General features: G+C 38.4%; 1 protein-coding gene across 1 annotated transcript; it reads left to right on the forward strand.

Annotated features, from left to right (window-relative positions):
- Nucleotides 1-11,636: 11,636 nt before the first annotated feature.
- LOC150086968 (uncharacterized) lies at nt 11,637-26,379 on the forward strand. The gene is made up of 5 exons (XM_090372860.1): nt 11,637-11,916; nt 18,641-18,702; nt 20,613-20,714; nt 24,527-24,550; nt 26,221-26,379. Exons 1-5 carry the CDS (start codon nt 11,826-11,828, stop codon nt 26,275-26,277), a joined length of 336 nt encoding a protein of 111 aa, XP_090228986.1. The 5' UTR covers nt 11,637-11,825; the 3' UTR covers nt 26,278-26,379.
- The last annotated feature ends 1,022 nt before the right edge of the window (nt 26,380-27,401 follow it).

Consider the following 27,401-nt stretch of genomic DNA (forward strand, 5'->3'; position numbering starts at 1 on the left):
GAACTGCCTCGAAAGAGTCGGACTGGCTCGATACTGAGTGGAGGATAGAGAATACTTGCTCCTTGAAGAAAATCGCAACTCCTCCTCCCCTCCGGTTTTCTCTTGACGTGCACACCATCTGATACCTTGCAGGCCAAGTAGAGGAAAGTGTTTCTTCATTGGGGTCAAGCCAGGTTTCTGCGAAGCAAACCACATCCATTGTACTGGACAGCATGAGCTCCTCAACTTCATTCAGTTTATTCCTCATGGATCGCACATTTTGGAAAAGGAGTTGGAATGAAGCTGTTCTCTTTACCGTGGCGAGGGATGTACGCGGTCTGATCCGTCTGTGATGCGTCGCTGGTCTTCGAGATGTTGAGACCATGACAGGGATCGCAAAATTCGAGGAGAGAGATGATAAAGATTTTGGGTAATTTTCAATCTCATCATTTTCAGTGACCGCTGGGAGCCCCCTTTCCGTGGGTATGTTAAGGGCGAAGTATGGATTTACCTTGTTTTTCCTACGGCTATTCCCATGCAGAGCAGTTGGGTTTTTAGTGGAGAATGCAGATACATTGTGTAGTCAGAGTCTGGACTGTTCTGGGCACATCTCAGGAGCGTTTATGGATATCGCTTCTTTTCTACTTCGTGCTTCATAAAATGGTCTGATGATGGTGCCGAGGGGCCATTTGGTGCACGTTCCAATCATTTCAAACTGACTTCGATCACAATAGATGCGAAAAGAAGCATATGCTGTGCTTCGAGTGTTCAGTCTCTGAATCTTTAATTCTAATTGTAATTCCTCAATCAGTACATCTGTGACGAGTTGTGCTGAAGTGTCTGGGGCCAACCGTGAGACAAACAAGTATACAGTTTGTTATACTTAGTAACTAGCATGACACTGACCCTCCCTTTAAGGGTCAGATGAAATGGATCAGGCCTGGATTTACTATTCTGGCCAAGAAACAGAAACGTTCCAAAGAGTTGGAAACATTCTCAACAATTGTCAGTGAAGATGGGAAGAGTGCAAGCATCACTTCAAAGGTAATTTTGTCGGTTTTCTAGGACCAGCGTGGTATGTTCTCCGCTGATTATTTTCGGAAGATAACCGCCATCAGAGGGACATATTAATTTAAACTTATGTTTAATTTGCGTACAAGTAAAACAGCGGAATGCTGGCTAAAAGGTGTACTTGCTTGCTTTACGCATGTTTCCACGGTCTATTGCAAAGACAGTGAAGTTTTGAAATTTTGTCGCATTCGCCATATTCTTCTACCCTTAATCCTTCAGATTTTTTTTGTCTTTCTTTTTGCGTGGCAAGCATTTTCCTGTTTTCTTGATTATGATCCATTGGTTTTTGAGACCAAGTCTGGGTTTCAAGAACCACCAGAGTTGAACTATAAATGTGACCTGCGGAAGTGTATTTGCTAGTGGCAGAGTGTCTCCTGGCTGGTGGCTATCAAGAAAAGGACTAATAGATGCTCTTTGTAGCACCCTCTTTTTAACGTGATACACGTTATAACTTCCTATGTGGTTGGTCCCGGCCAATTTCTCATTAACCTAATGCTATTTTATGAACAATCGATATAACGCCCTTCTGATAAACGACCGTTCTCTGGGTAGTCTATATATTTATATAGCTTCGACTGTACTTTACTTTTGCCTTTTGACACCGCCCTTCTTGATAGCACAGTGGTCATGAACACCGTCGTTCCACACTTTAAGGAAAATACCTGGGTTTGAATTCTGAATGAGCAAGATATCTTATGGGCCAGCTAATCCGTCTCGAGTGAGAGTATTATGGATTTTTCTTCTCCTGGAAACTCAGATTCTAAGTTCAGAAAAAATAGACAGACCAAGCAGAGAATACACGCAGTTTATAACAAAATATATGCGCGTAGTGCTTCTACTGTGGTAACCCTATTATAAAATATTTGCTTTGCTCTTCCTGCCGTGTGCAAAAGGCCTGGTTTCAAACCATTCACGTGGGCAGTCATTTTTTGTGGGCTTTGTTCGCACCGCAATCGAATCAGTCACTCTTGGGCGGGTGTCGCATGGTCTTTTCCCTCCCCACAAAAACTCGGGTCGCAGCGCACTGTAAAAATTCCGTCTCTACTTTAGAAAAAAACAAAAAAGTGAAAATTACTGTGTCCTGTTATCAGTTAATCTAAAGCATTGTGAAACATAACTCAATGTTTCCGAGTTGGAAGAATTACTTTGATAGCCTGAAAATAAAATTAAAACATAAATCTTCGAAAATAATAACTTAAATGATCCATAAAATGCATTTTATTTTAGATTTTGATGTTTACCTTTGTTCATTCATTCTGGTTACTGCATTTCAGAAACGGTAAGTGTGGAAAGAGGTTAGAGGGGTGGCTGCTGTTTTAGAAACTCGCCGATTATTATTTCAGAAGATGCCTTAGTTCAGTGTTCTTCCGAATGGACTGAGAATCATTTGCTATCTCAAACAGGCATAAATTACAAATGTACAGAGCGCACGGTTCTCTTTTGGTCTTCTTTCCCACAAAGGAAACGAAGTAAAGTGGTATAAAAATTCCACGTGTCTTCGGGGAAAATTTTCTCCTCACTTAATCCAGTAGTAGTTAGTTTAAAAAGCGTATAAATGCCAATATATCGCACGCAACAGCAGCGAGCCTTTCGAAAATATCAGTATTTTACTTCCTCAATTACGAAAAGGCAATTCAATCTGCCAAGGTCTGAAAAAATAAAAATAAAAATAAAAAAGCAATTATGCGATTATCGCTTCTGCGGCTCTATCATTTTCAGGCATTGTTCGAACGTCATATTAAATGGAATTCAAATCTTCTCGGATTCAAAGAAATGATGCAAATGTTAACATGGTTGGCTGAGTTGATTTAGAAAGCGTCGAGACAACTAAGGTCACGAGACGTTACTATATCATTATCGTCGCGTCTGTAAATGTTGTTTGTATTCTATGGTTTGTTTACTTCTTTACTGAATGCAAATTCAAGTTTGATGGAAAAAAATGAAAAGAAAAAAAAAAGTTATAGTTTCTTTCGTTTGCAACATGATTAAAATATCTGTTAAATTTTAACAACGATTTATCTCTCTCTCTCTCTCTCTGTGTGCTATAGCTGGTGTGTGTATGAAAGTATTTATGGTTTCTAGTAACCTCTCTTGATTTGGTTAAAGTGAATAATCATTTGGTTTTTGACAATGGTTATCCAAATGACGTAGCCGAGTGGTCATGGGCATAAGTGCAGTAGCACACGCTCTTTGAGTGGACCGGGGTTCAAGTCCGTGACTGCTAAATACGATTAGCGTTTGTATTAATGATTTGTTGTTAACTCTACTGACCTGGTGGTCGTGCTGGAGTGTAAACATGGAAAATCAGCCAGGTTCCCATTAAATGATGGTCACCGCCTGTAATGTTAAGTTTTGGTGCTTCGCATCCTCATACTGATCGATCCCATTAGTAGAGCATTTAGTATGATTCATTAATCAACGTTATAGATTTCCGTGTGACTACTGACAATGTCAGCATATTATCAAATGTGCGGAACAGATAAATATAGGATGGCTCAAATAACAGCGAGAAAAATCATTAAGCAAAAGATTATTACGGAAAAAAATTATTAAAATTTTCGGATATAATGCGAAAGTTTCTTTGAATTTTAATGCCAAAAGCTGATGTGATCTTGGTGCATATCATCGCACAGAGATCAGATCAGCCATTAATCAGATATTAATTATTCCATTTTCAAAATGGTGATATCAGTAATGAAAGAAATATACAGAGGTTGAGCGACTCATTCAACTGACAACAGCAAGATCTTTAGAAAATAAAGATGAAGAAAGATAATACTGTACTTCACTGCTAAATAGTTTTTTTTTTTTTTTTTTACTCACGATAATTCGGGTTTTGCGTTCAGTAAACAAAAGTCGTTCACAGAATACTGTACACGCAATATACTAACAGTACTTTATGTACGGGACGATATTAGCTACTAGTCTTAGTGGCATTAACTCAACAACAACAACAAAAACTTCATGATAAAAGTCAGGAAACCGCTAACAGCAAACATGGCTAGCGTGAAAAGACTTTTCTAAAAAATCACTAGAATGTCTCCAAGGAGACATTCTAGTGATTTTTTAGAAAAATATTTTGTATTTTCATTTATTTATCACTAGCAGCATCGCACTTATCGGGGAAGAAATTCAAATTATGCGATTGTAAAAAGTGTATGCTCTTCCATCAGCTGTTTAAAGTTTTCCTTTTTTGTTACCTAAATACCCGTTAAGCACAGATTTGAAAGACTCCCATGGAGCTAACTAAATGGGGTGTACCTTTTGTTCGAAGCTGCTATAATGCAATAAATTTTAATTTGCAGTTCAACAAAATGGAAATTCATCGTCTTTTTCACCGGTGTGGGAGGATGGTGATTGCAACCGTTATGCTACCCGCGTGGGTAGCATAATGATCGTAATCACCGTCCGGGATATAATCAACCAAGGTTCCTTCGAGTTTTGAATCGCATTTTTCCATTAAATAGTTAAAATCACTTTATTTGTTCAAAGCCTTCAAAATTTCTCATTCAGTTCACCTTTCTACGCAAATGCGTAGAAAGGTGAACTACGTGAAGTGGAAACGGAGGAGTGAATATCAACTTAAACAATTCTGGCTACGTTTCGGTAACTCACTGTTTCCCGTCGTCAAGCCTGTTTATGCGATCCTGGAGTGGAGTTGTCTGGGTAAGTACCTCCACTCTGCTCCAGAATCGCATAAACAGACGTGAAGACGTGACACAGTGAGTTTCCAAAACGTAGCCAGAATTGTTTAGGTGTTTGTCATTGAGGTGTTTCAATCATTCAAATTGTAGCATTTCAATAACAACTTATTTAAATCTACCACGCAATATAATAGTGTAGTTTCAATCAATTAATTATCCCACAATGATGAACTATCACGTTGATCCCCCTCTTCCAATTAATTTAATACCTACTGTCATATATGATATTACTTTTCTCAGGAATGAACACTTCTTGTGCTGTCCAATCTTTGACAGCGTGCCTGTTCTATTCCTCTCTGCCCTACAAGAAGAGGAAATAGCAATATCTGGTAAATCCATTCTGCAACCCAAGTGAAAAAGCGCCATGACTTTTAAAATTTCCACATAATATTCCTTCTATTTGATTGCACTCAATACGCTCCGTATTTCCATATGTAATAAAATTGATTTAAATTCCAGATGAATTAATGAGTAGCCACCAGCTTGGTGTTAAAATTCCAATTCTTTCATCAATGTATTTATATCTGGACACACAAACGGAGAATCCTTACATAAAACATGGACAATTTTTTATTTCTCTGTCAAAATACAAAAATTCTTTACAAAAATACAAAATACAAAAATTTTTAATGGATCCCGCTGTCTGGTGTCCGTCCCTATTGGCCTGTCTCCGACAAGCCAAGAGGGACGGACACCAGACAGCGGGATCTATTGCAAACCAGCTGCACAGGACGCAGGATATCGCGGTTTATTTTGGCCAGGCGACTCCATAAAGGTGAACTGTTTGCCCAACGGCCAGTACGCTGTGTCCCTTTAACACCTGCCCATCTGAGACACCGTTTTACAGTGGTGTATCGAACACAAGGACTGGACAGCAGTGCAATGGGGTAAGGTAATTTTTACTGATGAGAGTAGATTCAGTCTCAGCAGCGATTCTGGACGTCAGCTAATCTAGCGAGAGGTTGGCACACGGTATCACCCCGCAAACATCACTGAAGGGGATCGATATGGCGGTCGAGGTGTTCTCGTCTGGGGAGGCGTTATCTTGGATGGACATACACAACTCCAGATACTGGAAGGCGGTACTGTAACCGGTGCACGCTACTGTACTGAGGTAATCCTTCCCCATGTGCGTCTGTCTGTTCTGAGGTGCCATTGGCCCCGAGTTCGTGTACCCCATTGCACTGCAATGGGGTACACGAACTGCCAGTGAAACGTGCCCCACACCATACAACCGCCTTTACCTGCCTGCACTTTTGATAAAATCCGTACACCCCATTGCACTGCAGCTGTTAATATGCTTTTGGAAAGTGAGGATATTGTTCGTATGGATTGGCCTGCCCGTTCCATCGATCTAAATCCCATCGAACACATCGGACGCTCTGAGGAGACGCCTAGCGGCACATCCACACCCACCAGAAAATGTTCACCAGGTGAAGATGGTGCTGACAGAGGAATGGACGATGTTACCACAAGAACTTATCAGCAACATTGTTTTAAGTATGGACAGGCAGTGCAAAGCCTGCATCGACATTAGGGGTGGTCATATCTCCTACTGAGGACCACCTCTTCCCTTTGTTCCATTTTTGGCAGAGATGCATCTGTATCATGGCAGCCAGTGCTACGTCGCCATTTTTGAATAAAGTCCCTCTATACCGTTTTGTTTCCTTTGTGTTGGTGTTGTTTCCTTCATCATTTCTGGCCGACCGGGCTAGCCGAGTGGGTAAAGTATCTGCCCGGCAACCCAAAGGTCGCGGGTTCGATTCCCGCCTCGGGCTTGGATCAAAGTACTGCAAAAACCTTGGGAGGTGCAATATGGCCACAGAAGCCGATGCGCCAACAACTACCAAATCAAATCAAAATCATCATTTCTGTACCTCACGAGGTTCCTTTGGTATGCTTTTCCCAAATCCAGGCCACTCCTATGAGAAGTTACAGGAGAAAACCTGACTGGTTCTTAAGTTTTGCACACCAGTGTATATACACAGGATCTGTTATGTTGATTTCCCATACATACATGTGTTGATCTCCCAGTCTGCGCGTGTAGCACAGTGGTATCGTCACCGTCCTCCCCACACCGGGTGGAAAAGGCTCGGGTTCGAATCCCGTCGATGATGCGAAGAACTTGAATGGGCTTTTCTCACTTCGTGACTGAATTAGTCGGTTTCAGGCGTAGATAGCAAGGTCCCCCCCCCCAGAACCTGGGATTTTTTCGTCTAACAAACAGGCAAATCGACCAGAGAACACACTCAATTGACAGACATATACACATACGGGTATATGTAAACAATTACGGGTGGCCTTAATATACATAATTGTTTGAGTTTTTTGTGTTGATTTTCCAAATCATATTGCCCGATCGCTCTTTTGGCAAACTTTGTTAAAATTCTTGAAAGGTTAATGTCATTACGGATAACTGACCTGCTAATGCAGCAGGATATGATATCGCCTCAGCAATATGGGTTTACTCCTGGGAAATCCTGTGAAGATTGTCTCGTGGAATTTCAAACGCATATTGAGAATTCTACATCGAAATATGATTTAGCAATCTACGTTGATTTCGAAGGAGCGTTTGATACAGTTTGGTGGGAGGCAGCGATTCCTCAGTTAAGAAACGCTGATTGTTCAAAGGAATTATATACGCTTTTTAATAGTTACTTTTCGAATAGACATGTGCTAGTAAAATTCCAAGCACTTTGAGCTACGAAAACAGGTTGTGAGGGGTGTCCTCAGGGCTCTGTTTTGAGACCCCTTATTTGGAACCTAGTCTTACAGAATTGATTGCTTCGCACGTTCTCTAACTGTAAGGTGTTGGCATTTGCAGATGATCTGACGATTATAATAGCAGGACGATCCCGCTCACTCTCAGAACAGAGCGCTAGTAGTGTGCTGACAGACTTCAGTTCTTGGGTTCAAAGCTATAAGTTTCCTGTTATTGCTGATAAAACCAAAATGATGTTATTTAAAACAACTTTTGATATAAATCGACCTCTTCAGATCAAGTTGAATGGTGTACAGTTATCTGGGAAATATTGTGGACAGTATGGACAGTGTAGACGGTGAACAGTAGTAAGCTATCATTTTACCAGTACTTAATATATTTAAGCAATAAAATCAGGAATTTTTCTAGTGCTATCATTATAATTTCAGTCCGGCTGGGGTTGTCACATAAAACATTATTTCTGTATTACAGGGCAGTATTTTTTTCTATAACTACATATGCTGCAGCAGCCTGATTCTATAGAGTTAAAATAGCTACGTTTCGGCTAAACTAAATTCTATACATTGCATCATGCTTCTTGGTATTCTAAGAGTGTGCAGAACAGTGTCCACTGCAGCGCTGCAGGTGTTGGTAATAGCGATACAATAGGATCTATATTTGTTGTATGGTGGTCTATGTCACCATATTAAGAGGGAAATTCCTACAGAAATTTTTCGTATAGAGATCAATATTCGCTCTGATTGTAGAGGCGAAAAGAAAAGATGTTTGAATTAAGTAATTAGTTTATGGCAGGCAAGATGGAGATACCATACCTACAGGAAGGGTGATCAACTTGTTTATCCATGATGTGACTTTCCTTAATGACAAAAAAGTTCGTAATTGGTGTACACCTAGTTTAATCACAATTTTTATTAAGAGAGCACGGGTCAATGAATCAGAAATTATATGCATTAGGACTGAATAACACAAACCTTTATTTTTGCAGGTCCAAGGAAGACTCGCAGCGCATACTAAATGATTGTCGAATATATGACAATGCCAGGATAGCAATACGTGAAATTCTTGACAGTATAACTCCAGGATAAGAGTCTATATATTTTTATAGTGTTGATACTAAGGAAAAGTATGATTCCAGCGGTACATGATTGATAAAATTCATCTGGTTTGAGGCATTGATGTGTTTTGATGCTGCTGTTTTTAATGGTTGCACAATTAAAACTGCTGTTCTCCCTTTTTAATATTTATGTATTTTTATGTTTTTATTTAATTTATTTTTATTTTTATATATTTATTTATTCATTTATTATTTTATATATTTTTTTAGGTTTTTTTTTTCCCCTCTGGAGTGGGTCTCAGAGAGTTTTTTTTTTTTTTTTTTCCTCATACTCTGAGACCATTGGTGTCCCATCTACTGGCACTGGCTCACCTTCCCGTGGCGTGGACGAGTACCCAGAATCATTTCTCCAGGTGACTGATGCTTCTGGTTAGTTAAGCGGCCAGAACACAACAACAGAACATGCACACTACTCACACATCTGTCCCTTTTACAGTGGTGCTGTTCTTCACAGAGATACGAGGCGGATTTCGACTGACGTTCTAGGAGCCGCCCCTTATATAAACACATGTGTTGATCTCTTAACACAGGGTTCTGTAATTGTATTACTATTACGAATATATACCTCTGCAAACGGAGCTGATTGTTTATACTCTCTAATCAGAGGTATGAACACAATATTTCTCGCCACAATACACTACAGTAGTATACCAGAGTATAACGACAATAGCGTTATGTGAATTTTATTGTGTGACAGTGTCTAAAGCGTAATGGCATCTCCTTGAGCTATAATAGTGACTATACACTGAGTGATCACTGAATTATGACCACCCCTATGAAAATTGAATGCGACCCGTTGGCCACGTGCAATACGAGAATGCAGAGTTAGTCGACCTACGTAGCATAGATAAGGTGCCAGTGGTTCAGTAGGTAGTAAATTTCTGAGCGTGATGGGTAAAAGGAAGGATTTATCGGACTTTGATAAAGGACAGATTGTGGGTGCTCGATGAGCTGGTGCCTATTTCCCAAACGGATGAACTGGTGGGGTGTTCGAGAGCCACCGTAGTTAAAGTGTACCAGGACTGGCGTCAAAATGGTCAAACCACGACCATTGCTGTTAGAGGTGAGCGCCGGGTCAGACGACTCGTACAAGCGAACAGGCGCAGCATTGTTGAAGAGTTGACTACCCAATACAACATGGGCCAACCCGGAACAATATCTGGCATGACCATGCGTTGCACGCTCGCACTATGGGCTATACCAGCAGACGATCCCTACGGCATCCTCTCCTAACCAAGGTTCATCGGCGTAAAAGACTCGCCTCGTGCAAAGAGCATGCAAGTTAGACGTTAGAAGAGTGGAAAGTGTGCTGGTCGGATGAGTCACGTTATTTACTCCACACTGTGGGTGGTCGTGTACGGATTTTACGTCAACAACATGAGGCTCTTCATCCATCATGCATGGTATCAAAAGTGCAGGCAGGTAAAGGCGGTTGTATGGTGTGGGGCACGTTTCACTGGCAGGATCTTGTACCCCTGGTGCATGTGGAACAACGTGTCAGTGGTCTCCGCTTAGTCAACTGCTTGCTGACTGTATACACCCCGCTATGTTACACTTTTTTCCTGAATGGCGATTGTGTCTTCCAAGATGACAATGTGTCGAGCCATCGGGCACTTATTGTGCAGGAATGGTTCGAGGAACACAGTTCTGACTGACTTCCAGCATATCGATTGGTCTTAGAACTCCCGCGATATCAATCCCATAGAGCACTTGTGGGACACTATAGCAAGGCATATTAGGCGTCTGGATACACCAATCACCTTCATACCTGCATTGCTGACCGCATTACACACAGCTTGGTTGGTCATACCTCCCGAACGCTTCCGACATCTTGTTGAATGAATGCCACGTCGGATAGCTGCTGTACTGAGAGCAAAAGGAGGACATACGAAGTATTAGGTAGGCAGTCATAATTCAGTGATCACTCGGTGTATATCGAAGAAGCAACTTGAGGAGCTGCTTAGACCTTGTTTGTACTCTATGATCTGGGTAATAGCTTCCTGATCAGAAACTATCTTTTTTTAATTGGCTTTTATTTGAATGATTTTGTGTACAGGCGGCGGGGTTACTACGGGTTGGCAGGGACCGCCTAATACATATATAATAATAAATAATAAATAAATAAAAAAAAGTGTTGATCTCCAAAGTGGCACCCAAAGAACAAAGCTGAATATCATCATTCTTCTCTTTCTTGGTGATTTCCTCCTACTTCTGACTCTCTCTCTCTCTCTCTCTCTCTCTCTCTCTCTCTCTCTCTCTCTCTCTCTCTCTCTCTCTCACACACATAGGATAATTCAGAAATTTCTTTTTGGCTGGTGAAGCATAGGCCTCAGGCTTCCTTGCACCCTATAGCTAATAATAATAATAATAATAATAATTACATAACAACAACCACCCTGTGTACTTGGCAGCAATACCCGTCACGAGGTGGAACCCCCAATCAGGGAGAAATAATAATAATAACAAATAACACGCATGTTTAACCGTTTCGGTAGAGACCGATGTTGTGATTTTGGCGTGAACCAAATATTGTGATTTATCTGTGTTTATTGCAGAAAAACAAAGGTAATAAAACATACAAAGTGCGTCTAATGTACGTATAGGACAGCTAACGTGCATTTGATACAGGTTGTTCGAATCATTATATTCCATATGCATTATATATTGCGGTTTTTCACCCCAACATGGTGGCGTACTTTTTTTTTTTTTTTTCAAATTCGAAATTAACAGAACAGAATTAATTTTGAAAAAAGTAATTGTTTATATCTCGTTCATGTATTTTCCAGGCTGCATTTACAAGCTCCGAGGTAAAGAACAAGTGCTTTATGAGAAGTTTATTTTAATTAGTTTTTATGGTAGTGAGTGGGTGTTTTCGCATAACCGAACAATCACCACAACAGGGAAACTTTCGAAAGTAGATAAACCTGTTAATGTCACCTATGACATCAAAGTGCAATTTTCTTGTCATGGCTATTTCAAAAATGACCTTGCTATATTCTTTTAGATCCTACGAATGAGGAAACACAATAGAATCTTACGCTTATCAACGTATCTCGTTTCGGGGTTATTTGATGAGTTGTGTTTCATTTTTGTTGCGTAGATCACATGTTCGCTTGTCACTTGGTTTTCTTCCCCCTTCCCCACTTTTTATAAAATTTAAAGGCGCCGCTGTTTCATTAGAGAAGACACAGAGAAAGAGTAAGGAGACAGAGCCCTAGAAAACAACTGTATCACAATGTATCGTCAACTTGGAGCATTTGTAGTCCTCCTGCTGTGTGTTACCTTACACGTCTCAGCTGACGAAGAGGACTTCGAAAAATATTGCGGTAAGTACAATTTAAATAATTTCAATAATTTCCAATTTTTGGTATCCCATATGAATTGTGAAACTTGTAAGCCTGAGATCGACATGCTGCTTTTAGCATTTATAGGTATAATACGATATAAAATCATAATTATAGTTGCAATAATAATAATAAATTTTCCTATTTCTTGGTTTTTTTTTAAAATTTATTTGAGATTTCTTTAATGTTGTCCTCGAAATATGTTTAAATTTTCAGCAGATTAGTATTTAGCACCGTCTAGAGAAGTTGCTCAATGTTTGTATACTGCTGAATCAATCCTCATAAAATAGAAATGGAACTGAATTTTAAACTGAGAAAAAATTTTCCAAAATTCTTTCGCTTAGTACGAAGTTAATTAGGAGCTCACACGCAGACGCGAGATTCCTCTTCGGGATATTCCAGGTTTACCCTATAAACGAGCAGACCTACAATAGAATACATAACAGTTTACAGGCAAGCACAATTATGCACACCGGATTAGTAATCTTAATTACATAAGTTAAAGAAGCGAAAGAAAATTTGATAAAGGTTAAGAAACGTCGTATATGAGTTATACAATACACGCTTCTCACAGAAAGTGCGACAATAAATAGCATAATTTACCATAAGCCATTTCTAAGAAAGTTAAGATATTATGCAGGGTTAATGTCACAGAGCAAAACAGAAGCTAATGTGTAACATTAATAGGTTACTTACATCATCATTAGAGAACCATCTAGTGGTTAAGTTCATTTAATTGTGTCTTTTCATGTAGGGAGTTGCAAAAGAGCGCACTAGTCTCCAGTGCCATTGATTAGAAAAATCATTTGGGTATCAGGAAAATCTTTGAGCAGCATGGTGGAGACGGAAGTATTCATCTCACAGGCAGCGGTTGAAACCGCGGTCAACTAAAGCTGAAAATGTCGATACAGCCCAATGATTCAGGATCTTCTGCCTGTATTTTTTGTCCATCGCGAACCTTTTGGAATAGCAATTTAGCTCCTGAAGGATTAGTACCATTTGAGTTGTGGGGAACCTATTGATCAGGCGAAGCCATTTATTACAGACTGATAAAGTTGATGTGATTCTGAGTTAGGAGTCTCAATCATTCACGAGAACATCTTAATCATGAAAGCGGCGTTCTCGGTAAGGGTAAACAATCTCGTAATGCCAAGAGAATGCGTCCTCATAGTTCCATCAACTCAGATGGACCACCTTCCCTGGTGGTACATCTGAGTTGATGGAACCTCTGGGTCAGTCGTTCTATTTGAGTATGAGACGAGAGTTTAGGATCAAATGTTATCCCTATATCGATATTGTATGTCAATACCCGTATTTCTAACTGCGGGTTTGCAGGATCCGTCCGAACCGTTTAGAGTAAATAAATAAATAAAATTATATAAATATCGTTATGTCCATATTATTTACGGATTGGAAACTTACTACACCGATTCTTCAATGAATACACCATTATGGCTGATTTGTACGGATCAATGCTAAAGTTAAAATTATGAAGGTAGGCCCTAGATTGCGTAATTTCCAACAGACAAAACCGGTGATGTTAGCCTTTGATCGTTGGACTCAATTCTCGTCAGGATTTTGAGATCACTTACATTAACGTGATGCCGCGGTTCCCCTATAGAAAGGGAACGAGTGTAGCTGCGAATAATAACCCCTAAAAGGACGTCTCGTTGATATATTCCTGTAAAAATATATCTCGTCCAATTGTTCTTATTATGTCAGAGAGTCACTTTTCTTTCTCACAGGATAGCACTAAGGATCTACAGTGCATCACTCGTGATAGCGAAGTAATTCTCGAGTAGAAAGATAAGAGAATGAATAACCACAGTATCGCGTCGACATATCTAACTACCACTTCTCTATCTTATTTCTAGTGCGTAAAGAATTTTAGTGTCTGTTACTAAGACACTGGTGATCGTTGATTTCCCGTGGATTGCACGAATAGATTTTGGGTGAGCGCCGTGACACAATCTGCATAGTTATCATTGGAAGGATCTTCATCGCCTTTTCAATAACTTTGAGCACGCACTAGATGCAGTTGCAATTGTGCAGAAATAGTTAGGAACAGTGATTCCTGGACATTTAGGGAGTGACCTCAGCGTAAATTCAATTCGCTATTTCAAATAGCGGCTCGAGAAATGGCAACCACTTGAAGTTGTATGCCAGTAGTGTTCTCCATCGGCTCAGTGTACTGTCGATTTATATATACTAAAAGAACAGAGGCGGCTTTAAAAAGGTATATACTGTATTTTTAATATATTTCCAAGGTAGATATAGGAATTCACCTTCTCAATCTCTTTTTCCCTGCAACATAAAACATTTTTATGTTGCATTGTTAATAAAAAAAAAATACAGTACAGTGTATTTTAGTTTTACTAATATTTATTCTTAAGTCGATTCAGACTGAAGCTTGACTCAGTTGTCCAACTTTATAAGTCTGCCACGTCTTCGATTAAAATGGCTACATCATCAGAAAATTGTAGATTGGGTAATTATACTTCCTCTCTTTTCCCAGTTTAAGTTGCGAAATATCTGTTCCAGTGTAACTGTAAGTTTGGGTGATCTGGTATCACCTATAATTCCTTATTTATAGGAAATGTTTCACTGTTCTTATGAAGTTCAGTGGCTTGAAATTTAATGGTTTAACAGTTTTCAACTACGTATCTGTAATCTGGAATCCATACCACCTCTATGTGATTAAAGAACAGAAAATCCTCAGAAAGCTATAATACAAGAACTGGATTACTAATATAACAATGTTTACCCCGAGCTCTGTAAGCATTTCAGTCTGATGCCTCTCTCTGCACAAAGAAAATACCTCATGTTCCTGCATAAAACACCCAACACCGAAATTGACAGTACGGATCTCCTGAATCCGAGTTTCTTGCATAAATCTTCGCTAGAAAGGCTCCTTCAGCTCAACGGCTTGTACACTGGTCATGGTAGACATCACACGGATTATCCACGATGCAAACTTGTATTATCTGGATTTCTTCTTATATCTCCACTCACTTCGAGCCAGCCTTATCAAAGCCATCAAAGATTTCTAGCTGTAGCCCTAATGCTTAGTAACATTAATAAGTAAGCAATTGTATCTTCTGCGTGGTATTTTGCTAACGGAAGCACTCTCTCATTACTACATTTACTATCACCTGTATATTATTTATACATAAACCATGTTTATTACTTGTATGTTTAATACTTATATGTTTACTGTTACTTGTACTTGCAATTGCATTACTGTATTTATTTGTGACTGCATATAACGTAATACTCTCTTTTTGTTGTTCTGTATAGTCTGGAAATTCAAATTTCCTTGGTAACATTTTCATTAGTTTCGGTCTTGAAACTGTAGGTGACATAAAATTTCATAAGATCATACAGTTCTTTTAAGTAGTTCACAAAAAAAAAACTATCTACTTCTTATATCAAATACCTTAGTACTATAGATATTTTTTTATGCACTGATCCTGTTTTATGATAGAAATATTTACAGTTGCCGTTTAGATTTTACAGTACTGGAAGTTAACTGCAGCATGATATAGCACTACATTGACTTGATCGGACTATATTCTATAGAATCTATCACAACACGACTACCAGGGTACAGAAATAAGACTGTGCGTTGCCCAAGCGTGGTACGGCCCTGGCCTTGCTTGATGTAACAGATCCCTGCCCCATAATTTTATCTTAAGACAGTCCCCTATAACAGTGGTCTCAAACTGGCGGCCCGCGAGCCGCATCCGGCCCCCGAAGCAAATTTACACGGCTCGCGAATACATTTCAATTATATATTTGTTGTAAATACGGTCCTTATATTCACTCTCATTTTGTTAAAAAAAAGTTCGGGCCCGTCAGCTGCTTTCAGATCGTGCATTCGACCCGCATGCAATTTGAGTTTGAGACCACTGCCCTATAACATAACTCAGATGCCACATTGGTTCCTGATAATACTAATGGTATGTGGAGACAAATAAATGCACTTGATTACTTAACCTGAAATTCTTCAGTGAAAGTTAAAAGATTAAATATCTTTTACATAGGATAAGAAAAATTAACCCTACTTGGTATCGTAACGATGAAACTTCTAATTTGTTTTGTTGCATTCATAGAAACGTCCAAGTTTTCCAAATTTAACAATGATGCTTTGCTTTTTGTGTATCTTTCCGATACGATCACATATGCATACACATAGAAATTCGGATAGAGCCCGATAATGCGATTAAAGTTACGATTGCTTTTAGGAGCATTCGCAAAATGGGCAAAGCGCCTGTTGCCTTCATCTTGTCCGTCCGTCTGTCTGTATGTAACAACTTGATTCCCAGTGGACCAACTTTCAGATTTGGGTCATTTAAAAAAATTTGCCGAACCTTTCCATATTTTATTAAAACAGAACCGAACAGAAATTTAGTTTTTTTTTTTTTCGTAAAATTTTTAATTATCTTTATACATAAATGGAAGTTTATTTCAGATGTTTTGGCATTACTCGATACGGAAAAGTTAAATCGACACTAAATTTTCAGAGTGCGTTCTGTTAGTCCTTCAAAAGGTCTGAGGATTAAAAAAAGAACTGCTACACAAATCTCACCTCATGGCCACCCACCACTTCGTGAACTTACTTGGTGAGGTTTGGTAAGCATTTCTTGAGTACATTATAGAAGGTTTTTTTCGATAATCGAACGCGCCTTTACCGAAGCAACTAAGGCCAATGAGGCGTGTATCGCTATATCGTGTCTGCCTGGTAGTTGCATTCCCATCGGTGTCGGTGGGCTTGTATCACAAAATGAAAAAGTCTGAGCCTGTGCTAGCCGCAAGTTCAATGTATTTTGGAGCGACGAATATCGATACAAGTACGTTATTTTCATTAGGTGGAAGGAAATGGGTGTGATTCCAACTAGAAGAACATTTTGGAAAGGATTATACCACCCAAATTGTGAAGCATAGTGGTGGTTGTCTGACGGACTGGGCCTGCTTTTTTGTGATATGGCGTTGAGCCAATGGTTTTTTTTTTTTTTTTTTTGTGATGGTGGTGCCTTGCACACGGAGCGATATTATGATATACCTCAACACCATTCTAACATCTCTGATGCAATTTTTGATGGTGGGCAGTGTTCGTGTCTAACGGCACCAGGGGCCAGGAGTTTCCCCCATCTCCGCTTGATGGTGGGCATGTTCGTGTCAGACGGCACCTGGGATTTCTCCCATCTCCACGTTGATGGTGGGCAGTGTAAAGTGTATTCGTGTCAAACGGCACCAGGGGTTTCCCTCATCTCCGCGTAGTATACATTGTCATGTGAAACAGAACACTGTTGAGGCCAGAGATTTAAAAGTGCGTGGATACTGTACATGTGTACTGTCGTGTACCGCTGTTCACCTGGTCATTTAGCCGCTGGACCCCTACTGAGGCCCAACGTTGCCCACACTTGGCCCCGTGGAGGCAGACCAAGTACACCAGTATTACAGTTATTTACTCTGGCAGGCCCTGCCACCTAATTTCCTGAGATTTCAGTGGCTAGGGCCTATCTTAAAAAAAATGGGGTAGACGCTAGAGGTTTAGATAAGGCCGAGATAGGTTTTAAATGAAGTTTAGGTTAAATTTTCACATTGAAGTTTAGCAGCTTGTAGTTGGGATATTCACGGTCGGTAAAGGTAGAGTGGGGGAGACTGAAGATTGGGGGGAACAGGTAGAAGTATGGGAACGAAAGAAGGCGATTCTAGGAGTGTCAGTGGAGCAAGCCCCACCAGGGAAAGAAGGGGGAGGCAGGGGGGATGAGACAGAGGCCCATCTCTTCCCCCCCTCCCTGCCTAGGGATGGTGTTTTAAAAGTGAACTGAGCAAGGGTCCCCAGTTCAGAACGCCAGGCGGCATGCTGCAGCAGAGTTGCTGTGGTCATGTGGGCCAGTCGTTGCGTCGCACATGGGAGAAAGAGTCCCGTCCAGAGAGATCATTGTCTAGTAGAGTCCGCATAGACAGTGACGGATCGTCTATCCTTTGCGATGGATGTTCAATCCTGGGAGAAAGAGTGAGATCCTACCATAACGGTCATTGTCTGGTTCAGTTTGGATGCTCATGTGCAGGGAGCCCTGGACTAACAGCGTGCATCATTGATTGCAATTTGTGTTCTCGTTTCTTGCAAATAAGTCTTGTGCAAATTTGGTGAGCGCACTATATTCATCGAAGCTGTCCAGGAGATGGTGTTCCCGGTCCTGAGCTAAGTAAGTTAATCTGGTGATTTGAATTCCACGTAGGTCGTCGTACAGTGGGCATTGGTGCATCAAATGTTGCCAGTGGGTCTCGTCACAAACTGGTGTGAGATGTCTTGGTAACGCGTCACGGATGGAGTTGTTCGCTCTGAGTCCTAGGTGAGCCCCGCTGTGGAAAAAAGAGTTTGAAAATAAGTGTAAGCAACGTTCGACTTACAGGAGTGAAGTTGCTTCAACTGCGCTGAGGTCGCGGCTACCAACGTGATAATTATTGGTCCAGGATCCCTTCCCGACTTTTTTCTTCTAAAAATATGTATGCCACTGTCCCAGATTACCTAAAGCTTTACGAGCTTTTGTTACAGGTTAAAGGAGGCCTTAATCTTAACCGTTACACTGCATTAAAACAGAAAAACTGTAAACTGTTCTTTTCTTTTATTTTGTTATTATATTTGCTTTTACTATTCTCTGCGTTGCAAAATATTAAACTTGTACTTGTGTTCCAGCTTTGGACAGTGAAAAACAGGAAGCCGCAGTAAAATGTTGTAGAGAAGCAATGACTAAAGAAGTAAGTATGCAAGAGTAATTATTCTTGTAGTTTTTTCATCGATTATTAAACAAGGTCGGATCCAGACTTCGTGTCTCTAGAAGAGAGTGGAGGGGAGGGGAGGGTACAGGAAAATAACGAAGATCTATTTTGAAGTAGGGGGAGGAAGCTGCAGCAGCATATGAAAATTGTTTACGGATAATACAGAATTATAACACGCAAGAGCGTGCTTTTAGAATAATGTGAGAGATACACTAGTGTTCAAAGAAAGTGCATCACCTAGAAATTTCACATTTCTAACCCTTTTTCGCAATGGTATGTTACATTAATAACTAGCATCGCAAATAGAAATATAAACAAAAGATTTTTATTAATAGTTAAGGCAAAGCTAAGTAATATTTAACAGGTGCTCTCAAAATATTCCAAAATGAGCATTTGCAACCTTAATACAACAGTTTTGGTAAACACGACAATTATGGCTGAAATGTTATCAGAAGCCCTCAGTTTGCTTCAGTTTATCATTTTAAATGGGAAACGAAATGAAAAGTTCACCAGGTGCAAACTAATATTTAGTTGAACCGCCTCTCGCCCTGATGACAGCAGCACACCGTCGAGGCATTGACAAGATCAATTTCTGAAGATAATCAACTGATAGTTCGTGGTTCCAAACACGAATTATGAAGTTCACGAAGGGTCTTTGGTTTCTTTCTGGCAACTGACAATTCCACACGATGCCAGCAGTTCTCTATAGGATTCAGGTCCGGGCTGTTTTCTGGCCAGCTAACAGTTGTAATGCACCGTTTTTTCCAACTATTTTTTACCTGTAACAAATGTAAACACATTACTGTCGAATGCAGAAATGAAGCTAAAGTATCTACAGAAGTGCCTACTTACACTTTTCGCCCGATGACAAGGAGCAGAGTCGTCCTGAAAGATGGTTGGCAGCAATTTGCCTTCCAATATAGCCAGGTATCCATTGGCGTTTACGGAACCTTTTATAAACTGCAGGTGACCTACTCCGCAATACGAAATGCACCCCCATATCATTTGGCTGGTAGGGAATTTCGCTGTAGACACCATAGCGTCTGGATGGTATTCTTCACCACGTCTACAGCGAATCGTTTGTCTCCCATCAGAGTCATGCAGGTTGAATTTCTTCTCATCCGAGAAAATAACTGACTTCCAATGCTCGGGGGTCCATTTGACATGCTCCTTACACCAAATTAATCGGACCTTTTTCATTTTTTTTGTGAGGAGGGGTTTCTTCTTAGGACGACGGGCTACAAGTCCATTTTTGCAGAGGCGTCTTCTGACTGTTACTGCACTTGCTACCACTCCTGTATGTTCTTCCCATTCTCTTTTCAGCTCAGACGAAGAGGCTTTACAGTTTTTAAGGCATAAGCGCTTCAAAACGCGGTCCTGTTTTGGCGTAGACTCGTTTGCGTTCGGTTCCTTTTTTTCCAATCAGCAGAACCAGTATTCTTGAGTCATGTAAGGACAGCATTGGAAAGAAATCTACTCACTCTCGACTGATTACAAGACACTCTATAAGCAATATGACGGGAAGAACATCCTTCCTCACGTAAAGCAACAATAGCACTCTTTCTTCGTGGCGCCAACTGCACGTAACGCGCCATCCTGACACAAACAAGGAATGACTGCAACTCTTGCAGAGCGTGCTTATATAGCTGAAAGTAACAGCGGATGCAATATTACGTCATCACATACGCGTGTCAATCTTATCTGATGCAATCTGTATGAAATATTGCCATATAGTTAGGTTATCCGACGACAATTACAATTTTAAGGGGTGATGCACTTTCTTTGAACACCAGCGTAATTACCCAGACTGCCCCTTGCCTGGATCCGCCCTACCTGCTGTTTGAATAGTACCAGTATATTACCAATGAATTTTTTGTTGTTCCTTATAGGAAGTGGAAAAATGGGACTCATGTAAGGATAGCCTTTTGGGCCCAGAGCTGTCGCCATTCGAAACTATGAAAAAACTTTGCGAAAGTGGAGAACACGAAAAGGTAAATAGCTAGAAAAGTTGTTTATAACAAGTAAATCGGCAAAAAAATGGTTTTCAGCAAAAATAAAACCTTTATAACAAACTTTCATAACAGCATATCAGGAGCATCGGCAATTAAGGCTATATTGCTCTGTATATATTGTCTGAGAATTGCGTGTAATTCTCGCGTCATCGACAGGACTCGAACTCAGGTCTTTTCTACCGGTTGTGGGAGAGATGAAGGTTCGTTCCTATACCCGGTGGAAAAGACCTGTATATATATATATATATATATATATATTTTTTTTTTTAATTCCTCATTTAATTTCTATGTATATTACGTTCACCATTTCACTTGCAGGTTATTTTAATGTCTGTATGGAATATTTCCAGACCAGTGGTTCTCCATTTTTTTTTTTTTTTTCCCTTTGGCTCCTAATAGTACTCCAGTAGACTGGTAACCAATGATTTAATTTGAAGTGAGGACGAATTTCTGTAGTTAGACTACTGAAAATATTCTCAGTATTTAAACATAAAAGTGTAGTACATAGTATATTGGCGCATAATGGCCTATAGCTGCCGTTGCGCCGTAAAATATACAACAACAACAACATAGTATATAGTATGGCATATAGTATATATACAAGAAGTGTTGCCCAAATTTTTCCGAATTCCCTTGCCAATATAGCACTGATATCGGTATGGAATATCCCTAGGTGATGATAGCGTTATACCATCGTTTCTGAAATTGTAATCTGAGGATTCCAGGAGGCCCGCAAAGAATGTCCTGAAATTAAATATTAAAAAACTGAAATAAGTTATAGTATAGAAATATTTTGTTAATTTTGGGGTTCTGCATAAATTTTTTTAAGCTAAAATGCATCCTTAAGTCAATACAGTTTGAAAACCCCTGTTGTATACCTTTGTAAGTAGTTAGGAGCCAAATTCCACGCACACCCGAATAAGGTCATGTTAATTTACTCTTTGTAAACTATACACACAACTCTTAATTTAATCGTCAAATGATTATCTTTCCTTTGGATATTCAATAACTGAGTATGTACTGTAGTACGACTCAGTATAGTTTTAAGGACAGTGCCCTTTTTCTCTCGTGCCGTACTTCTCACTTTATCCGAAACAGCATCATACTCGATAGACGCTCAAGGCTATCCTTGAATAATCCTCAGTCTAACTCTAAACGATTCACTTTAGAATACTATTGAACGCATATTTCATGCTGTACAGAAAAAAAAAAAAAAAAAACTGTAAATCTACAATAGCCGGATGTTGTTCTATGGATCCTCATCAAAGACAACGAAAAATATTAGCAAGTCACCTAAGGTTTTCATTTTACTCATAGCAAAGTTAGTCGTATTAGTAGGTGGAAAATATGAATAAACTACTCTACCATTGGCATTCTCTTCTATAGAAAGTGCATACCGTACTAGACACAACAGTAAGCGGATTAGCCATTGTCAAATTACTTTCTCACTGATTCCATGCATTCTAATACAATGGTGTACGATCGAATTTACATGATGCTAAAAAGTCAACTTTCATTCTATTGGTCTTTATATGGTAAACAGGAAATTATTTATTTATAAACATTTCTCTGCATGTATACTCCGCCTAAAACTTTGGAATCACAGAGTATGACAATAGTTTTCGTTAATTTTTTTGAAATTAGCTGACAATATGAGGCTTAATATTAAAAACAAACAAACAAACAAACAACACACTACAAAATACTGTATTTTATGATTTTTATTAACCATCTAAAAATTTACAGCAAAAAATATTGAAATGATTAATATTAACAAGTATACTGATTTTTCATTAAAATATCCTCCGCGAGATTTTATCACTGCCTTACACAGACGTGGCATTCTGGCGATTGATTTTGTAATAGTGTCTTGTATAGTTAGGAAATATAATAATAATCTTAATAGTGTCTTAACTAATATTATTCCAACCGATCTGCAAGGTTTCCCATAAATTTTGTGAATATGGGCAGACGTCAAGGAGTTTACGGTCTAAAACAGCGTGTCCCAAACTGGGGTCCGCGGAAACCCTGGGGATCCGTAGACCAGTTCCATAGGGTCCGCAAAACAGAACTATTATTCTGGAACTGGTCAAATTATTCGTTAGGTATAGCAAATTGATGATAAATAAAGATATTATTTATTTATGTAAAAATAAGAATAAAGTTGAGTTGTTTTAAACATAAAACTTCGAATTTTGTTTTCAGAAAACGCAGTGTTCATACATATTAATTTCTGCCATGTTAATATACAATAACCCCTGGCTTAGTGCCGTGAAGGGTATTATAATGTCTGGGTACCTGCGTGTACTTTTGCACATTACAATAAAGATCATATTTATATATATGCGCGCGCGCACACACACACATACAGAAACATATGCATATGTTTCCCTACATATATATATATATATATATATATATATATATAGGGATCAGAAAACTTTTGTTGCTTTTTGAAGGGGTCCGTAGATCTCAGTAGTCTGGGAACCACTGGTCTAAATGATCCCACGAAAGCTACATTGGGTTTATTTCAGGCGATTGGGGTGGCCACACCATAATTTGAAATATCCCTCCTGTTATTTAGTTGCTAGAAAGTCCCTGCACAGTTTAGGGTTGCGCTTCGGATCATTGTCTTGTTGTAATATAAAATTTGTTTCATAAAGTCAAAATCCACGAGGATATTTCATTATGTTCAAGAATATTTTTATAGCCTTCTTTTCTTGAAATTCCTTCTATTCTTACGATGTAACCCACTTCTGAAAAACATAAGCAACTCCAGATCATGAAGGAACGACAACCCTAGGCACTAAACAATGCGGTACCATTTTTTCTTCAATTTATCGTCTCACACAAACTACGCCTGGATCCAAAAATTTCAAATTTGGATTCACCCGTCCACAGTACGTTTTTCCGCTGTTCAGTTATCCAATGTTGATTGGATAACTGAACCAAAGCCGACCATTTCTTTCGATTTTCCTGTTTTAATAAGGGCTTTCGGACCGTGACACGACCATGAAGTCTTGCTTGTTTAAGACGAAGTTTTACGGCGGATGTAAACACGGGAATTTCGAATTTCTCTGTTCATATTAAACTCAGCTCGGATTTCAGGTGCAGTAATTCGTCGATTGCGTTTAGAAATCAATGTTATGGTCTTATCTTGCGCTTCCGTTGTTACGCGTGGCCGTCCTGATTGTGGTTTGTTCTTTAAACTGCCAGTCATCTTGAATCGTCGAATGGTAGTTTATACTCCTTTAAAAAACACCTAAAGAAGTTATTCCATGGGAAGTTTTTGCCAAATCTTCTCATGGAATAACTTTAACAGAGCTATAATAGAACTTTTTTCAACACTCCATTTCTTATTTCTTGCCATATTTATCACGAAACACTAAGCTTAATCCAAACACTCTTTCTGAATGACGTGGTTCGATTTTATAAGTTACAGCTCTTACTCCTCAATTTATAGTATTGAAAAACACTCTAGAATCATCTACAATCTTCTGCAATATTGAAACAATACTCACAATTTTCTCGAATCATCTATAATGCTCTACCACATTCACAACTCTTCTACACCTTTCTGGGATTTTCTGAAATATTCTAGAAAGTTCTTAAATATTATTTTGATTTTAAACATTTTAATAAAAATTGATAAACAAATTGGTCCTATTTTAATAAAAACTTTGAATCGAAATGAAACGAGATTCCAAACTTTTAGGCGGGATGGTATTTTGTTTAAAAAATTTTTGAGTTTTTATGTAATCTAATTATATATATATTTTTTTCATTTTCAGTTTTTCGAGTGCGTCTGTGGAGAGGTAAGTAATAACTCTGGAATCATAAGAAATATCTATTGTAATATAACAACAGCATACAAAAATTCTCTATTAATATAATATGCAAGAGATAAATTAATAAAAATACTGATTCTACAAATACCTGCAAATTAATAGAAATGCTCATCCTACAAATACTTACAAATTGATTAAAATACCGATCTTTATGAGGTAAACACGCCTCTGGGACGGTTTTTATACACGTGGATGAGCTTTACACAGGGAATCTGAAGGGTAGAACATGTTTAGCGTATTGTGATTCCTCAGACTATTCATAATTGCTGATGTCTTTAGTCTGCCATTTTCTTTTCTGTTAAGGATGTGAAGTGCATGACAGAATGGTATTCATGCATTTCGATCATGTCGAATTAAAGCCAATGACGTCCAAGGAATAATATAGCATTTCCCCCCAAATGTAAGTAAAACACTTACTATTAACGAAACTTTTGCCATCCGGAAAGGTCCAAAGGCGCAACAGGGATATATTCAAAATCCTAAGCTAAGCCACAACAGAAATGTTTCTATTATTTTATCAACCCTTGCAAAATAATCATTATAAGATACAACTTAAATCTAACCTATTGTATTTTTAATCAAAGTTTTAAATTAAATTTCCAAATCTTGTAATGTTTCTCTGGGTAATTGGAATGACATTTCAATATATTGGATATTTCAATATCCAATAAAGTTTTCTTCGTATGATTAAATTTCGATTTAAATTTTTAGAATATTTTGCTAAATTCAAAATTGGACAGGCTTTCTGATTGATGATAATCCCAAATTAATAAAAAATATTAGTGATCGCATCGTAATATTTATAAATATCCTCACAGAATTTTTCTATATCCAATAAATTTTATTGAAGTCAAAAAAGTGCCCCGTTTTTGATAATTTTATTAAAATCAGCCATATATAAAACATTTTAAAGAAATTTCACTTTTACCACAATTTCAAAATTAATTTTAATACTGCTGTAAACTCTAGGTTATATTGTTTGGTTAAATGATTGTCCTGTATGGAGAAATTTTCCAATAAGGAAAATTCTTTACTCGTTTGCATTTCATGAGGTCAATAACATACAGTAAAATCTTAAACTCCGAGGGGCGCGTCAAAAATTTCTGAAAAGCAGGAATGTGACGCAGTTTGCCCACCATTTAAATACTCGTATCTTTATAAAAAAAAATAAATTTAAAAGTGCATTTTATAATGTTATTCTTTATTTGTGCATTATAATACATCCCACTATTTTTAAATAAATGCATTTAATAGTGTTCATTCATGTGGAAGTTTATGATTATGATTATTTTACTTGTTTTTAATTCTTTTGTGACGTGTGTCTAAAAAAGCGATACAATTAAATAAATAAGTGAATTTATTTATTTTATTCATTTTTAAAGATTACTGAATGATAATAAAAATTATTATTTATATGCACTGATAGATTCTGTCATAAAATTTGTACTAATATTACTTCTGGAAAAGAATCCACAATTCGAATTAACTCCTCTGGAGCTAAAGCCTGTCCTGCCCCGGTATCGGTGTTTTGATATACTTTTTCTTATATACCGAGCTGTAAGAAATTTTGTGTGATATAATGAAATATTCAATATAACATAATTTATTTGTTAAATTTTTACTTTTCTATTATGCAGAAATCTGAAGACGAGAAGAAAGAAATTCATGAACGAGTAAAGCACTGCATGGAATAACTTGTCTGAAACCAATCATTGTAAAATGATAATAATATTCATATTATAAGTCAACCAATGTAAGCAGAAATGAACAATAAAGAGTAAATAGCATTTACCAAATATGAAGTGCATTTTCTCTCTCTCTCTCTCTCTCTCATTGTACATTGTACAATGTACATCATAAATGTACATTTAGTACACTTGTAATAAATGTACATTATTACAAGTGTACTCAAATTATTTGTATATTACTGCCACTCAATATTGGTAATAGTTTCTGAGGTAATGAGAGTCAAAGGCCTTCCCGGTCAAGGATCATCTTCAAATGACTTCTTCCACGCCTGAATTCAGCTAATGCTGATTGCTTGTTGCTGATTGATATCGATGACTGTTTGATTGCTGTTGATATCAATGATTTGGCTGTTGATGATCCTGCTCAGGTAGCTGCCAAACTGAATGAGTATTTTGCATCTACATTCACACATGAGGAATTCTCTAGGAAGTGGAGGCCAGAAGTTTATCTAACTCTAACAGGGAGCTGAATGATTTTCTAATAACTGAGAGCAAAGTGGAGGAGAAATTGTTGAAGTTAAACATAAGGAATGCACTGGGGTGGATGGGATCTATCCAGTTATGTTAAAGGAGGCCGCAAAGGAATGGAGCACACCCTTAGCCATAATTATGAGAGCATCCTTGCATTCAGGGGAGGCCTCTATGGACTGGAGATGTGTAAATGTATCCCCAATTCACAAAGGGGGATCAAGGGGTGACACGAATAATTATAAACCTCTTAGGGAAACCTCTGTTTCGGGAAAATAATAGAGTGACTAGTTACAGAAGCACTGCAGGATCATCTAGACAAGACTGCAATTATAGTTCAGACACAGCACGGTTTTGTTAAGGTGAAATCTTGCCTGACCAATTTGATTGGATATTAGGATGTGGTCACAAAGGAACTGAATGCCAAAAATAATTTTATATAAGAATATTGTCATATCCGAAAGAGCAAGAACTAATACATTTAATAGGTAGGATACAAAAATATACAAATTATATAAATAAACAGGAGCTTCAGGACAATGGGTCCCTTCATCAGCTAAAATACAAAAACGTTAATACAAAGTATACAAAAATGTTACGAT

The sequence above is a fragment of the Mastigoproctus giganteus genome, chromosome 4 (genome assembly GCF_048544385.1).
Source record: "Mastigoproctus giganteus isolate SK-2022 chromosome 4, ASM4854438v1, whole genome shotgun sequence".
NCBI classification, from domain to species: Eukaryota; Metazoa; Arthropoda; class Arachnida; order Uropygi; family Thelyphonidae; genus Mastigoproctus; species Mastigoproctus giganteus.